General features: G+C 35.0%; 1 protein-coding gene across 1 annotated transcript; it reads right to left on the bottom strand.

Moving 5' to 3' along the window:
- Positions 1–8908: 8908 nt before the first annotated feature.
- LOC127714571 (uncharacterized) lies at positions 8909–11255 on the bottom strand. Its single transcript, XM_052220643.1, has 2 exons — positions 9959–11255; positions 8909–9525 (listed from the first exon to the last, which is right to left on the bottom strand). The coding sequence occupies exon 1, from the start codon at positions 11051–11053 to the stop codon at positions 10409–10411; it is 645 nt and encodes a 214-aa protein (XP_052076603.1). The 5' UTR covers positions 11054–11255; the 3' UTR covers positions 8909–9525; positions 9959–10408.
- Between the last annotated feature and the right edge of the window lie 5278 nt (positions 11256–16533).

Genomic DNA, 16533 nt, shown 5'->3' with positions numbered 1-16533 from the left:
TAACGATGTACTTTTAAAAAATTATCCCTATATTTCCATTGGAGATTAACCATGGATTTTAAACTTTGTAATATCTCCAATTCTGTACTGCTGGATTTGATAATAATTGCTCATAGATTGAGTTCAAACCATGCAAACCATTTAATCGTAGTACTACAAAGATGATTTTGATAACAATTATTTAGTATCAAAAATACATGAGAAATAGTGGAGAAACAGCACTATAAAAATGTTTTTCTCTGAACTAACTACATGAAAAAACTATTATAACCCAATTAGAGAGTGAAGATAGACCAGTGTAGCTCTGGCAAAAACTCGTAGAGTGTAGAAATCTCGTATTATAGTTGTATAGGGAGATAGACCATTGCACTTGGATCTCAAATATATAGCTATCTCCATTTTTATCAAGAGTGGACATATAACACTATAAGATTCACACGACGAGATGCCTTTGGTTGTTCATCTGCTACTGGACTAAGAACTGTCTCATTGGCGTATGCATGCCATGAAGTAGGAGTTCTTTCATAAAATTATTTCCAAACGAAAGTAATATTCTTGAATATTATTTCCACACGACCGAATATTACAATAATTGTTATTTTTAATTTGTTCCTAACAGAATAAAGGGTATAGAATATTTGTTCCAACGGGAACAGAAATTATAGCAAAGGGGACTTCTGTTATGCGTAACTAATATGCGTTGACATGTATACCACAATATGGATCGTGACATCCTTTTATCCATAGAATCGAGAACGGTACCGAGTAAAATTCTATATTATGTTATTATGTTTTGCTCTTTTGGAATTAAAAAAGTCTTTTTCTGGTGACTTGATGTCTGCAATTAAATCAATGGAGACTGTCGGCGGACTAAACAAACATCACTCGTCTAAACTCGGTCGATTCCGGCCGTTCCTCCATCAAAGTAAAGTAGCGGACCTGCCCGAGTATCGCAATTAAAAAAAATATGTTCATTTTACATATTTAGTAAATACGTATTTAAATGGGGGGTTGGGGGTTGGGGGGGTTGGGGGTGGTCTTCATATACGTAATTTTTGATGCCACGTATATTATATTCTTCAGTTTATTTGTCCATCATTCTCTACTTCCCTATATTTTAGAAACCCTTTATTCTCTAATTATCATTGTTTAGCCCCTTATTCTATATTCATTATTTTCTAGCCTATTATTCTCTTTTCTTAAACTCATCCAAGATCTCATAAAATTGATTTCATTTCCTTGTAAAATTTTCTAGTTTCAATATAAAAATCTATGCCAACCAATTATTGAGACCAAAAATAGCTGTCGCAATTTCCTATTGAACATATTGTTTTATTATTTTTTAAACAGAAGAAATTAAGAGGCGTAATGATGAGTGTATATTTGTTTTGCATAGTTGTAATGTAAAATATCTCAACCAGTTTTGGAAATACCCTTATTTCCAAAACTGATTGAGATATTTTACAAGGGTATTTCCAAAACTGTTTGAGATATTTTACATTCCAAAAATAATTGTGTTTTCAGCCCATTATTCTTTTTGCAAAAGTTTTGGGGCAAAAAAGTAGTTGTCACATTATTTCCACAAGTTTATAAATAAAGAAGAGTTAATAATGATTTTGTCGGCTTTCAGGAAAAACGCATGCCTGAAACCGAAAGAGATAATTCTATAAACTATCGCACCATATCATTAACAGATACAGATAATTTTATTAACCAATCAATGTGCCCTTTGAAGGACAGATTAATTACAATGTAATTATTCACAAGTAATAGCTTTTCTAAAAAGCTAGACGTCTTTATCTGATGAAAATGGAAAATGTTTTCGCTTTGTAGTTTAATTCATTCAGAATAGCCTTGTATATAAATTGTAGTGGATTACAAAACTTGTAAAAGGTTTATACATTTTTTTAGATTTACCAATATCTTTTTCGCGGGAATATATACATACTGGAAACGGATGGATAATGTCTTAATCATCTGCGTTTGTAGCAAACTTTTGAAAATATTTTTTTTTCAGTTTTTTCTGATAGATGGACTTAGTTTTTTTTACAGTTTAGATTAACAGACAGTCTGGTATTAAACTTTTTTGACATTTTAAAACCTTCATGGATTGTTATGAAACTTGGACATAAGCTAATCTTCAAGACCAAGAAAAAAGCATCTAAAGAAAAAGTTTGAATTTTTTTTCTAAATTCTTTATACTCATAAATGGACTCACTTTTTAAGTCAACATTACACCTTTACACCGATAGCAGCAATCACAGGCGAGACACAGGGTTCCGCAGAACCCATTATGAATTTTTTGCTATTAAGATATTTTTGTACATGTATTCACATCTATGCTATATATTATAGCTAGACTTGGGAGGATTAAGAACTTTAAATATTGTAATGAAATGTCCATTGTAAAAGAACGTATGTTGAACTTTAGAAGTAGATTGTTTTGTTTGTTGTTTAATTGGGTTGCTTTCTAAATACATTATGTAGTAGAGAATTGATTAGAAGTAGTGGATTCGTAAACGATGATCAACGAGCGACTTTAGTCGCAAGTTGATTATCGTTTCCGAATCCACTACTTCTTATATTTCCCTTTGGAGTTTTTTTAGTCTTCTGTTCTTCAACGTCTGATATCTTGATAGGAAGAGCTAGGGAGAGCTATTCATTGAAAATAAATGATTTGGATATATCCGTTTTTAATGTTTTTTTTCTGCCTTTTGATTATCTTACTAAGAATTAATATCTATAACCTAAGAAAAAAGCAAGCGCGGTGTTTTCCTATGTTTTCATGTATAAAATGTACGTAACTTGGCAGTGAGGGACTGGATTGAATGTGAAATAATCACGTGTGTGTTTACGAAATTTTAGGAGTTTCGGCTATTTATAGACAAGTGTTACCTGTGTTCCGATATGCATGATTGGTAATCAGGCAAATTCTAATTGCTAAAATAAAGAGTTCAAATCCGACACTCTACGGGATTAACAGACATTTACTAGGTTATGATTGTCCCAACCAATCAACGAATCACTATTAGAGTCAGTATCTTCCAATCAGATAGTAAGAAGCATTCATCCCACAGACTGTGCATCGTTCAACTCTTAAGACCGTCTCCGAGGAGACGATAATAGCATAAGAAACAAACTAAACAATTATAAAACACTTGTCCTACCTCCATGACAAATATTTTGTTGTCCCCGTAGATACAACATCGTTTTTGTGTGTAAATATCATTACATAGACTGCTTGATAAATGAATTAGGTATTGACAATTCACTTGGAAACTCAACATATACCCTCACGACACTTACCAAAGAGGAAATCCTGGATAATCATAGGTCTGTTCTATGTTCCTTTGGAATTTCAACCAATGATGAAGAACTGGATCTTCCATCACTGTATTGGATACCTAAACTACATACGTGTCCTTACAAACAACGGTATATTGCTGGGTCTTCCAAGTGCTTCACGAAACCTCTTTCTAAATTATTAACATCTATTTTATCAGCAATCAAAGCCGGGCTCCAAAGTTATTGTGAAACTGCCTATTCTAGAGGTGGCGTGAATCAGATGTGGATACTAAAAACTTCCAAAGATCTTTCAGAGTACATACAATCTAGGACTCTCTCATCTTGCAATACTATTAAAACATTTGACTTTTCTACACTTTACACAAGTATTCCCCATTCCAAACTAAAAGACAAATTGAAAGAGTTGGTATTACTTTGTTTCATTAAAAAGAATGGCGAACGTAGATACAAGTATCTTGTCTTGGGGAGGGATACATCCTACTTTGTAAAGAATCACTCTGATTCAAACAAAAAATTCTCTGAAACTGACATTATCAAGATGCTTGATTTCTTGATTGACAACATATTTGTTACGTTTGGAGGACGTGTTTTTCAACAGACTGTCGGAATTCCAATGGGAACTTCTTGCCGACTTGTCAAGTTCTTTATTATTATGAGGCTGACTTCATACAGGAACTTCTTAGGAAAAAAGATAAGAAGTTAGCAATATCCTTTAGCTCTACGTTCCGCTATATAGATGACGTTCTCTCACTAAATAATACAAAATTTGGTGACTATGTTGAACGAATCTATCCCATCGAACTAGATATAAAGGATACTACAGATACAGTTAAGTCTGCTTCATATCTTGACTTAAATCTAGAAATTGACAATGAGGGTCGGTTGAAAACAAAACTTTACGACAAAAGAGATGATTTCAGCTTCCCAATTGTGAACTTTCCATTTCTATGTAGCAACATTCCAGCAGCGCCTGCATACGGAGTATATATCTCCCAATTGATACGATATTCCCGGGCTTGTGTTTCCTATCATGATTTCCTTGATAGAGGATTGCTGCTCACAAGGAAGCTATTAAACCAAGAGTTCCAAATGGTGAAGTTGAAGTCATCCCTTCGTAAATTTTACGGACGCCATCACGAGTTGGTTGACCGTTATGGAATAACTGTTTCACATATGATATCGGATATGTTCCTTATGTCGTAACTACAATACCCTCCCTTTTCACGAATGTGACTTACCGAATTAGACTATTTACCTGATTTGTAATAACATAAGCAACACGACGGGTGCCACATGTGGAGCAGGATCTGCTTACCCTTCCGGAGCACCTGAGATCACCCCCAGTTTTTGGTGGGGTTCGTGTTGCTTAGTCTTTGGTTTTTTATGTTGTGTCATCTGTACTATTATTTGTCTGTTTGTCTTTTTATTTTTGGCCATGGCGTTGTCAGTTTGTTTTCGATCCATGAGTTTGACTGTCCCTCTGGTATCTTTCGTCCCTCTTTTATAAACTAATAAGAAAATAATGGTTTATTAGAGTAATAATTGTATGGTTGTATGAAAAAAAGCCGCACTTTTAACTCCATCATCTAGTAAGAGAGAGAAAAAAATGTCAACATTAATGTATATTTCTATTTTTTTTTTATATTGAGGATATCCACCTAGATTTGGACAAGGAGAGATAACTCCATCATTCTAATATTTCATAGGTGGGTTTGATTCAGTAATGGATCCTATATGGATCCTGTTTTTCTGTTAGTTATGATATCATATGTAATACAAGTTTTATAACATAACTTTCTTCATTAGTCATTAACCATAAACATTTATTCTCTGAAGAATTCTATTTTTAGATACATATGCACATTCTTGGCTGTACAGTCTGTCGATCCTGACCTGTATCTTGGCATTGCACAAGGTCATGTTTTCTCTGACAGTTAATGACGTCTTTATACTAAATCCATTGGATGTTGTATGTGTACTGATTGATATTTTAGTCTTAGATGCATGCTTTTTTCATTAGATATTATTGGCTCTGATCTAGCTGTCAGTAACTGCGAGTACTCCGAGGCTCAGATCTGTACTTCAAGTAGTGTCTTTTTGTTGTCGGGATGTATAAGTACCCTGCCACGTCCACTCTGTGTTTTTGTAAGATGTATTTCTGCATGAGTTGAGCCCTTTTCAACTGATTTTTATAGTTTGTTCTTATGTTCAGTTGTACTGTTACACCACTGTCCCAGGTTAGGGGAGGGTTGGCGCGCCTTCAAACTAGTTTAACCCGGCCACATTCTGTATGTGCCTGTCCCTTGTCAGGAGCATGTAATTCAGTGGTTGTCGTTTGTTGCTGTTTATCATATTTTTTTTTCTTTCATTATTTTGTACATAAATCAGGCCGTTAGTTTTCTCGTTTGAATTGTTTTACATTTGTCATTTCGGGGCCTTTTATAGCTGACTATGCGGTATGGGTTTTGTTGAAGGCCGTACGGTGACCTATAGTTGTTAATTTCTGTGTCTTTTGGTGTTTGTGGAGAGTTGTCTCATTTACAATCATACCACATCTTCTTATTTTTATATTGATAAATTTTTTATATTTACAATTCAGATCATTGATGAATGGCTTTCTACAGTTAAACTGTTTGCAAGAACAGGACAGTCTAATTTCTGTATGTTCTTAACTTATTTCCAGCATTGACTCTTGTTTTATTATCATTATTTAGTTCATTGTGCTAAAGACCTATAAATTTTGATTGTAAACAAGATTATACTTTATTTATTATATAATTCTGTTTATGTTTTGATATATATTTATATATAAGTGTTCAAGGTTCAAAAATTGAAATATTTTCTGAATAAACTTAAACCCATGATTCTTGCTTGGCAGATGACATAGCTACTGATTCTTCAAAAGCACTATCAATATTTTGTTATCTTGATTATTATCAATACATTAAATTTTGTTCTATTGAGATCCATTACAAATGTCCTGTAGTCTTTACCAAAGTTTAATCATACTAAGATATACTATGATATATGTATATGTATCGTTAACATACATCTGCTTCAAACTTTTAGAACATGTTGTAGGTAGTAATATTATGAAACATCTAAAAATACATAAACTTCTATCTATATGACTTCCAACATGGTTTTCGATCATCCCGTTCCTGTGAAATTCAGTTAATATCATTTATTCAAGATCTTGCAAATTCTAATTGAAAACAAAATAGTCAAACTGACATCATAATAATGGATTTTGCAAAAATGTTTCACATCCTCATCTCATGTATAAAATCGGCTTCTATGGTATAAATTGCAATGCATTATAATAGATTCAAGACATATTGAAATACAAGAACACAAACAGTAGTCCTCGAAGGAGAAACATTAGATAACATTCCTATATCATCTGGAGTAACGCAAGGCACAATACTTGGGCCAATCTTATTTTTAATCTATATTAACGATTTGGCATAATATATTAAACATAGCACATTGGGAATATTCGCAGATGATAGCACTATTTACAAGGAAATTAAGAAACCGGATGACACTCATAAATTGCAGTCTGATTTAGAAGCTACCGGCAGATAGGAGGGGGACTGGATCATTCATTTTTATTTTGATGAACGCAACATTCTCAGTGTAACACAAAACCTGTAGACCTCACAAACAATTTACTTAATCTATCAATCGAAAAAGTTGAATCTACAAAATATTCAGGCCTAATATTCAAGGAACCTGTTGTTCAGTGGTTGTCGTTTGTTGATGTGGTTCTTATGTGTTTCTCGTTTTTTATATATATTAGACCGCTGGTTTTCCTGTTTGAATTGTTTTACATTAGTCATGTTCGGGCCTTTATAGCTTGCTGTACGGTGTGAGCCAAGGCTCCGTGTTGAAGGCCGTACTTTGACCTATAATTGTTTACTTTTTACACATTGTGACTTGGATGGAGAGTTGTCTCATTGGCACTCATACCACATCTTCTTATTTCTACTAACCACAGGCACTTATCTCTGAAAAAAATTACCTATAAACATTAATATGACAAGTATATATAGGTAAACATTTTTTCAAAGACAAGTGCATGTGGGTCTAACCTCTCAGTCAAGCTTAAAATGGGATAACCATATCGATGGCATGACATCATCAAAAGCAAATCAGTCTATTCTACAACACCAGCTCAGTTACTGACATGATGACAGGCCTAAACTGGTACCAACTCGAAATAAGACGACTAAGATACAGAATGTTCTCTTTTGAACAATCATTCATGAAATTGTTACAGTCCCTACATTTAACTAGACAATAGAACCAGACATAGCAGTCCACACTCAATTAAACAAATACAACTAAAGGCAACTATGTATATTCATTTTATCCACGTAAAGTTAATACATTCGAATCATTTACCACTTAACTTTTATGGTTATCAAATGTATATAGTTTTATGTTAATGTTATTTTTTCGAATGCACGTAATTCTTTTGTTGTTTTTTTTTTTTGGGGGGGGGGGGGGGGAGTTTAGTTTTTAAATTTATAGTCGACGCGCGGCGAATAATCTTCAATTAATTTTGAAGGATCGCTAGAAACTGAAAGAAGAAGAAGAATATATATGAGGGTCTGGATGAGGTTTTAAGAATAGAGTAATGAGCTTACATTTCAGAAAATAGGCCAACACGATAAAGAATAGAGAAAAACGTGCAAAATTAATAAAGAATAGTGAATAATAACTGAAAGATTAAAGAATATAGAATTAAAGGATTCCCTAATCCAGACCCTCATATATATATATATATATATATATATATATATATCTATATATATAGAAGATGTGGTATGATTGCCAATGAGACAAATCTCTACCAGAGACCAAAGGACATAGAGGTTAACAACTATAGGTCATCGTACGGCCGTCAACAATGAGCAAAACCCATACCCCATAATCAACTACAAGATGCCCCGAAATGACAAATGTAATACAATTCAAACGAGAAAACTAACAGCCTGTTTTATGTAAAAAAAACAACAACAAAGAACGAAAAATAAATATGATATACAGCAGCAAACGACAACCATTGAATTACAGGCTAATGACTTGGGACAAACACACAGAGAACGGGCGGGGTTAAACAATTTAGCTGGCACTAAACCCTCCCCTATCCTGGGACAGTTGGGACAGTGGTGTTACATACAGTACAACATAAAAACAAACCATTAAAATCATTTGAAAAGGACTTAACTCATCAGATCGATACAAAGCGGAAAAACAACTATCAAAAACACAGACAGGACTTGGCAGGGAATTTATAAATACCAACAACAACAAAAAACACTAAGTACAGATCTGAAAGTACTTACAGTTATTGACAGCTAGTTCAGAGCCAATAACAACTAATAACAATAATCATGTATCTAAGACCCACGTTGATCTTTTTGTAATTTTCTGGTTTGTCGTTCCACAGTTAGAGGACTTTAACACTTTGAATTTAGGCCACTGTTCACCTATCGCACACTAATTCCAGTGTTCCTGAGTTGATTTCTGCAAAACGGTAGTGTTATTGTAACAGGGTCGTATCTTGGATTAAGTAATAACAAACTCTGTTCTATAGGGTTCGGATGATTTAATACCAGTAATAGAAAATAAACTCTGAAATAACAATATCACAATTATAATTAACAGTTCTATTTTATAAAACACAAGTATCTTAAATTACACATTATCACATATGGTAATAGTAAAATACAATGCTCTTAATTACTGTGTACTATACTACTAATTCAATAATAAATACATTCAGTAAATTGATGTCACGTGTACTTTTATTTCTCATTGTGATATACTACACAAGAATGTAACCCTTGATCATAAATAGTGTACTATATAATGTTTACTGGTAAACTATGTGTACGGTACAAAACTAAAGTGAAAACTGCACATATAACAATAAACTAATCGGAACATAATATATTATTTAATCTTTACATACTATTACATTACAACAATCATTAAGTTGCAAATACTATTTTTATAAAGACTAATTAAGCCAATATCTTAGATATGCTTAAAACCGCATATTTAAAGGGAAATAATCCATAACGTTCTGTTTACAACATTACATAATTAAAATAGATTGACTCTTACCACTTGTGGAGTGAGTTTTACTGGTAAGGAGTAGGCACAGTTCACAAGTAATACTCTGTATATAACTACATCAATGGAGTCCTAAAACCAAAATGTAATCATAAACATTCGGACTCGTAAAATATTAAAATATACAATATGACAAAATAACTCAAGTTCATTCATAGTTATACTTCTATCATTACATTGTATAATATAAGTGTACTAATAAATATCAACATTAACACTTTTCCTTATTTTGTTTAATATGCCGCCATTTATGAAATATCAATTATCTGTGTCAATAATCAAATAGCTGCGCAAATTATCTTGTTCTATATTCTATCGTGACAAATTAACGGTAGATAATAAAATATATGTAGCACGAAGCTAAATAAAATATTCTCGGGTACATCTATCATACTAATGTAATAATCAAACTTTACGAGGAGAACGAAGTCATACAATAGAAACTTTGCTAACTTTATCATTTACATGTGAAAATATAACTTATATAATAAAGAAAATAACTTACATTAATCAGATATATGTTGTGTCCACAATGAATGAAAATAATAATATACAGGTAATATAACTCGGGACACACAATATCATGTGGCTGTCATTTCAAGTTCCCGTTCAAATCTACCTGGTCAATACAAAATATAAATTGACCGCGAAATCACAATGACCAATCAGATACGCAATTTTAACTAAGAACCTTTTGAATATTCATGAACTAAATATAAAAAGTAAAGTGTAGATTTGGATTTAAATTATAATATTCTTTTATCGAAATTCAAGAGTAAAACGTTTATAATAAATTAATTTGAAGAACGTTATAAAGATATTTTTACTGTTATTTAATAGGCGTAAAAATGACACTACTACATTCTCCCCTCTGTTGAAGAAAATGACTTCCATGTCATTCTGTCTTTCTCCCCTCTTTTATGAACTTGTCGTCCTCGTCAAGCTGTTTACATTATCAACTGTTCTCAATAATCTTGATGATAGCCCTAGATAGTTCAATCTCTAGACCTCTAAATCGTCCTGTTTCTGCCTGACTTTCCAACCAATGTACTTTTTCCAACCAATCTGGTTTAGTGGTGGCCTGCTTTGCTGTAGTTACATAATCTTGCAGGTACTTCGGTGGTTGCCGGTTTCTCTGAGGTCTAGCTAGTGTGGTAGTTTCTGGTATGTGACGTGGTGGTGTAGGTAAGTATCTACGTCTTCTTTCTCTAACTGGTTGTACTGTTGGAGTTTCATCATCTGTGGGTTCATCTGCCATTTCATCTAGAGATGGATCCTCCGTCAACGCACTGCCATTATTTGATTCTAAAGCGTCAGCTTCAATATTCTGACCAGTCGCTGCAGGTTCAACATCCTCTGTTCCAGGGATAGGTTCTTCAGCATTTCCTATGTCTGAAGGTAAAGCGTCCTCTACTAAACCGTTAACCTGGCTACTACCAACGGCATCATGATCGTCACCCGTGTCGCTGATAGTTACATCATCTATCCCAGGTCTTTCTACCATATCTGCTTCACTGTCAGTGTTGCTAGGTGTACTCCTTCCTGTCTCTATTATCCAATACTCCTGCTCCGACTCCTCATCTGATTCCAATGCAGTCATCTTTTCAATGCTGTCCCCAACAGACTTCGTCGGTGGTCGTCCAGACTTCTTCGGTTTACGCTTCTGTCTAGGTGCAGGAGTTATCTCAGACTCATTAGTCTTTGGCAGAAATCCAATTGGAAGTAGAAGATTTCGATGAAGTGTCTTCTTTCTTCCAGTTCCGTTTTCTTTCTGGACCACATACACAGGTATCTCTTTGTTAGGCTGAATTACAATCTGGTATGGATCTTCTTCCCACTTGTCAGCTAGCTTATGTTTACCGTCGAAGGCCAAGATCTTTACTAGGACTCTGTCGCCGGTTTGTAAGATGGCTGATCTAGCTTTCATGTTATAGTTGTATTTCTGTCTGTCTTTCCCTATTTTCGAGTGTTTTGTTGCCAACTCGTATGCCTCTTTCAATCTTTTCTGTACGGTTTCAATGTACTTTGTCACTGGTTGCTTTTGTTCATTATCAGGAAGGTTGAAAGCGATGTCTATCGGTAATCTTGGCTCTCTACCAAACATAAGGAAGTAAGGTGAGTATCTGGTAGTTGTCTGTCTGGTGCAGTTGTAAGCATGAACCAATCCAGCTATGTGTGCTTTCCAGTCTTTCTTCTGCGTTGTTTCCAGTGTACCCAACATACTCAGTAATGTTCGATTAAAACGCTCTGTATTTCCGTTGCCCATAGGATGGTACGGTGTAGTACGTGATTTCTGCATGCCTGTGATGTTACATAGTTCTTTAATGATATTTGATTCAAAGTTGGCACCTTGGTCGCTGTGAATTCGTTTTGGCAAGCCGTAATGTACTACAAAGTGGTTGAAAAAGGCTTCGGCGGTAGTCTTTGCTGTTTGATTTTTCGTTGGAATTGCCAAGGCATACCGGGTAAAGTGATCGGTAATGACAAGAACATTTTCAAAACCTCCTTTGGATCTTTCCAGTGACAAATAATCCATGCATACTAGTTCAAGTGGTTGGTATGTTTCAATGCTAACTAGTGGTGCCCTTTCATTAGTTGGTGTTTTCCGTCTTATGCATCTGTTACATTGCGTAATCCACTGATCTACATCTCTTGTCATCCCATACCATACAAATCTATCTCTTATAAGTGACAGTGTCTTATCTCGTCCTTGGTGGCCCATGTCATCGTGAAGTGCTTTCAGTACTTTCGGAACGCAAGTTTCTGGTAAAACAAGTTGTTTAACTGGCTGGAAATCAAGTGTAGCTTCTCTGAATAGAACACCATCTTTCAGTTGCAACTTGTCGAAGTTATTGATGAACCATGTATTCTCTGATGATCTTTCTAGTTGTTCTTTTGTTGGCTTGCGGTGTTCAGATACCCAATAAATCCATTCTTTCATTCTGTAATCATTCTTCTGTTCTGATTTAATGTCAACCAAATGCTGTGCTGGTAAAGATGTATCATCCACGATTGTAGTAGTATTCATTGACAGACTATCGACGAAAGGTTGAGTATGCTGAAGATTGCAGATGGCTTTTACAGAAGTAGCATCTAAGTTTGATGGTTTACGTCCAAGTAACTCAGGCAATCTCGATAAAGAATCAGCATCGGCATTTTTGGAACCTGGTCTGTAGATGATGTTAAAGTTGTATGATGCTAATGCTGCAATCCAACGGTGACCAGTTGCATCTAGTTTGGCTGATGTTAGCACGTACGTTAGAGGATTGTTGTCTGTCAATACTGTAAAGGTGTTTCCATATAAGTAGTCGTGGAATTTCTCGGTGACAGCCCATTTTAATGCCAAAAATTCTAATTTGTGTACTGGGTAATTTCGCTCGGTCTTACTGAGTCCTCTACTGGCGTAAGCTATGACACGCTTCTTGTTGTCCTGTTCTTGATATAATACAGCTCCTAAGCCTTGCATGGATGCATCAGTGTGTAACTCGAACTGTTTATTGTATCGTGGAAAACCAAGTATAGGTGGTGAAGCTAGTGCTGTTTTAAGTGTTTGGAAAGCCTTTTCTTGAAGATCTCCCCAAATCCATGATTGACTGTTTGGATCTCGGAGTCGTGGCTTGCGTTTCTTTGATGAACTTTTCGGTGGAGGCATTAGATCGGTGAGTGGTCTTGCTATTTTCGAAAAATCTTTGACGAACTTCCGGTAGTATCCTACAAAGCCAAGGAAGCGACGGATTTCTTCTGGTGTTGTTGGACGTGGCCAGTTGGTTACCTTGTCTATCTTTGCAGGATCTGGTTGTATGCCATCTTTGGAGACGATGTGACCAATATATTTAACTTTCTCTTGAAGGAATGAGCATTTCTTTGGAGATAATTTAAGTCCGCTTTCTCTTAGCCTCTGCAGTACTTTCTCTAATCTGACCAGATGTTCCTCGTAAGTATCGGAGAATATTATAAGATCATCCAGATAAATGAAACAGATATCAAGATGGAGGTCTCCTAGGATCTCTTCCATTAACCTCTGATATGTCGCTGGGCTGTTGACTAATCCAAACGGCAAGCGGTTGAATTCGTAAAAGCCTAGTGGACCGACAGTGAAAGCAGTTCTCTGCTTGTGGGACTCTTCTACCTCTACTTGATGGTATCCGCTCTTCATATCAAGTACTGTATATAGCGTGTTACCTCCTAGAGCGTCTAGTATCTCTTCGCTGCGTGGCAAAGCGTATGAATCCTTCACGGACCTTTGATTAAGTTGTCTGTAATCAATACACATTCTGAGTTTCCCATCCTTCTTTCGACAAAGCACTACATTAGATGACCAAGGTGAGTGTGAGCGTCGTATTATGCCAGCTGTGAGTAGTTGTTGTAGATGTGTACGAACTTCATCAAACATGGCTGGTGGTATACGCCTATGTCTCTGCTTGAACGGTGTATCATCAGTGAGATCAATTCTATGACGAACTGCATCTGTGTGACCAATGTCTGTGTCTGACATACTAAATACATCTCTATACTGTCTAAGTAGTTGTTTGCCTTTTTCTAACTGTTCATTGCTCAATAAGTCCGTTGGTAAGTTGACATCGTTCAATACATCATAATCTGTATTATCTTCTGTATCTATATCAGCAATTGAGACTGGTTGCAGTTCACAAAGGATAGCGTTAGGTGAAACTGTTATGGTTCTCGTTGTTACATTACTGATATGTACAGGTACTAATCTGTTATCTCTGTATTCGTAGTTGACAAGTGTTGGAGCTATGTCTAAGTCTATAGGTACTGCTGCCTTATGTGTTGGTTGAAGTATTCCACATACAGGGTGGTACGGCAACTCATGGTCCATATAACCTTGAAGCATGACATCTTTATTCGGTGGAATGCGAACAGTCTTTCCCTCTGCGCATTTAATCAATGCTAATCTGTTGTTTCTCTTGTTGAGTTCTTTCTCTCTGAGTAAAAGGCATCGAAACGTCATATACCATGGAGTGATCAAGTTGGCGTTTTGCAAAAATCGATGACCAAAGCGTTGTTTCACATCATCCATTGCTCTATTCAATACGTTGGTACCAAGAAGCAAAGGTACAGTCTTGTTGTAGGTACTATCAGGGACTACTAGTAGTAAGCAATGTTGTGGTATATCTGATGGTGATGCTCCAGGTAATTCTAAATCGACAGTGATGTAACCATGATACGGTAAGTTCTCTCCATCAGCACATTCTATGTTTAGAATACGGTTAAGTGTCTGTATAGCATGATCAGGTAAGTATTTTCGATGAAATGATTCGCTGACAGTGCTAACTGTGGAACCTGTATCTAATAATGCTGTAACTTGAATACCATTTATCTTAACAGTTACTTCATTGGTGCTGCCTAGTAGTTGGTCAGTGACATCACGTGTTGACTGTTGCTGTTGGTATGCATATGTTCTATCTTCCGCGTTGATCTGCTGGAAGTTATAAGCTTGTCGTGAATGGTCTAATCGTATACGGCAACCAATGGCTATGTGATGAAGTCCTCCGCATCGATAACATACGATAGGATCTCTTGTTCGTGGAATAGGAGTCGACGCAGGAGAGTAGTTTTGGTTGGCTTGGTTGTCAAAGTCGTTGTCCCAATAGGGTCGCTGTCTACGTCTACGACGATGGCGTTTCTTCTTTGGACCATACTGTTCCATGACCGATTGGAAGAATGTAGTAGCCCAACTTACTTAATAAATGCCAACAACAAAACCGAAAATGAAAAAAAAATACTTTCACTTCCAAAAACCTATGTCTATTAAAGGTGTTTCAAAACAAAAAACAAAAAAATAATACAACTATTAACTACCTAACCACCACACTAGAGTATCATAATTACAATAAATCAAAATGGTAAATTTTAATCAATAACCAATACTCAATTCTATCAATTCTACAATAACTAAAATACACACAAATTATATCAAATACACATGGATGTGCATTGATAAATAAGTACTACCAAATATTAAAATGATTGAATATATATCATATGCAAATGAGTGCACCTCAATCAGAGTATATTGTAATTGAATAAATTCAAATATTTCAACAGTCACATGTTTAGAATCTATCTAATCAAACTATAGATTGTTTCAAACTCTGTCTAATTTCAACACAGAGTAAAGGTACTATATACTATAACTGTATACGATAGTGTTGCTTTCTGTATATGAAAAAAATGTACTTTTAATGTGTAAAAATAAAAGTCAATAAATTCTACAAGTACATCTGTACTCTCATATAAACAATCAATCACCAAGTGATGCTAATTTTCAATGAAAAAAAAAATTTTCAATGTGTTTAAGTGTGAAAAGGTCAATATGTAGAACGCTAAAAAAAAATCAAAGTCCAAAAGTGTATGTATGAATGAACAATGTCAATGTGTAAAAATGTTTAAGTGTAACTAAGTTTAAGTTGAACGGTGGTATACCAATAACACTACATGTATGTATGCTATCTATCTATCAACGTGTGTTGCTGTAATAAGTCAGTGTTGGTGTTGCAATGCGATATAGTAATCGACCAATATATGATATCTAATTAAAGTCTCCTTTATGTGAACAAATTAAAGTATGTGTAAATTATTTATTTTTTTTTTTTAAAGTGTGTAAGCAAACTATTTCAGTATACAATTATAATATATATATAAGTAAAAAGCCTACCTTATAAAGCTAAGTTATTTTTCCAATTCCAATCACAATAATATGAATTAATTATAACAACAAAAGTTCTATTTTCAATTAAGAAAATCAAAAAGTCTAAGTTACTGAAAGTAACTTCCGGTTTCACAAATCTTCATAACTGGAAAACGGTATAAAATGTTAATGTAAATAAACACATGTGGACATCAACGGATGTAAACACTGGCACGTGCATCTTCGGACATCTGCGCATGGTTGGTAAACAAACACATCACGAGGTCTCATCTGTCGTCTGCTTCGGTTGTCACTAAACACACACACTGGTACCCTAATCTGACAGTGCCATCAATCCATAAACTACGTTGGGCGCCATTTTGTAACAGGGTCGTATCATGGATTAAGTAATAACAAACTCTGTTCTA

Source organism: Mytilus californianus, unplaced genomic scaffold, assembly GCF_021869535.1.
Source record: "Mytilus californianus isolate M0D057914Y unplaced genomic scaffold, xbMytCali1.0.p SCAF_9, whole genome shotgun sequence".
Taxonomy (NCBI): domain Eukaryota; kingdom Metazoa; phylum Mollusca; class Bivalvia; order Mytilida; family Mytilidae; genus Mytilus; species Mytilus californianus.
Note: the sequence above shows the minus strand (reverse complement) of the source record. Positions and strands in the feature narration are given on the sequence as shown.

Bases quoted from the DNA above. Each gene is read 5' to 3' on its own strand.
- LOC127714571 (XM_052220643.1), bottom strand. From the start codon at position 11,053: ATGACTGCATTGGAATCAGATGAGGAGTCGGAGCAGGAGTATTGGATA.